Source organism: Sphaeroforma arctica, assembly GCF_001186125.1.
Source record: "Sphaeroforma arctica JP610 unplaced genomic scaffold supercont1.7227, whole genome shotgun sequence".
NCBI classification, from domain to species: Eukaryota; class Ichthyosporea; order Ichthyophonida; genus Sphaeroforma; species Sphaeroforma arctica.
In genome coordinates, this window is record NW_014033331.1 from 1 (window position 1) to 1477 (window position 1477).

General features: G+C 40.3%; 1 protein-coding gene across 1 annotated transcript; it reads left to right on the top strand.

Annotated features, from left to right (window-relative positions):
• Window positions 1–675: 675 nt before the first annotated feature.
• On the top strand, window positions 676–831 carry SARC_16032 (hypothetical protein; the record flags this gene model as incomplete). The annotated part of the gene is made up of 1 exon (XM_014289857.1): window positions 676–831. A coding segment is annotated over one exon (156 nt), but the record flags the coding sequence as incomplete, so codon positions are not given.
• Between the last annotated feature and the right edge of the window lie 646 nt (window positions 832–1477).

Genomic DNA, 1477 nt, shown 5'->3' on the forward strand with positions numbered 1-1477 from the left:
GTGTGTGTGTGTGTGTGTCTGTGTGTGTGTCTGTGTGTGTCTGTGTGTGTCTGTGGGTCTAGTTGCTTAGATATACCGATGAACTATCAGTACTTCAACGTCTAAGTCTACTTATTCATAAGGTTTGCCATGAAGTGCAAACGTCCTCGCTTAGGTGCTCCTTTTTTGTGGACATAACTAGCTTTCAGAAATATCTATTAAAATGGAACATCAGAGTCAAAATGTGATACTCTTACGAATTGCTACTTACAGACGACAACTATATGAGGTGACTATTGCGAGCCAGTAGATATATATGTATACACGCGTGAATATACATACGTACTCAACTAGTGTAAATATATAGACTCTATAGCCAACAAATACGCTAAAGTCAATATACTACCGGCGAATTATACCACGTGAATTCCGATCGGGAAAGATAAGGTCACTTCAGTGATGATGTCTGTTACTACATCCGGTTTTTTTTAACATTTATTGTTTTTTTACTCGACAGAGTGTAAAAAAAATCCGGCCTAAATAGTATGAAAGCGGTGCATACATTATTTATCACAAAGCAACGGTTATAGTTCCTATGTGAACGGTTATATCGACTATATACGACCACACAACACACGACTATATATAAACACACACACCACATATGACCAGTACGACTTCGGTTTATGTATCATAATGGGAGAATTTGAGAGCTGGTTGCTGACGTATTTAGACTCGGTGGGCCTGGGCGATGAGGAGTTTGTGGACTACATTCGAACTATCCTAGATGAAGACACTCTCTCGGCTGACGAGAAAGAGGAGAGTATCAGCAGTTTCCTAGAGGCCGCTGCGGTAAGCAACTTGTACATGAACGTATTCATATGCAGGGTCGTACGTTTAATTGAGTGCTTGTAGTGTATAGTACCTACACATGCGCGTGTGTGTGGTAGGAGTATGACAGGAGTGGCTTCTAGTTGTTTACGAATGTATCCAAATGCCAAGTTGTGAGTTCAATTGAGTGCCTGTAGTGTATAGTACACACACATACCCATGTGTGTATTATAAGTATCGCATGATAAGTGTGGGGTTTTCATCTGGTGGGCGATGAAAATGTTGTCCACTGCATCGACTGAAGAAAAGGCCAAGAGTCTCAGCCGCTTCGTACAGGCCACTGTAGTATGTAGAACGTATGTGTATGTGTGTGTGCATGTATATAAGTAGGCTCAGTAGGCTGATCGAGTGTATATAATCGTATGTCATTTTCTATGCATGTGTGGTAATAGAGCAGTGTGGGGTGGGGGGGGGGGTTGTATGCCAGGCCTCTTTAGCCTGATCGATTCGTGGGCAGTAAGCAATACATGACACAATTAACATATGATATATGCAGAGGTACGCATATATGTGTATGTGCGTGTGTGTGTGTGTCTGTATATGTATATATTTTTATATTTATATATATATATATATTTATATCTATCTATCTATCTATCTATCTATC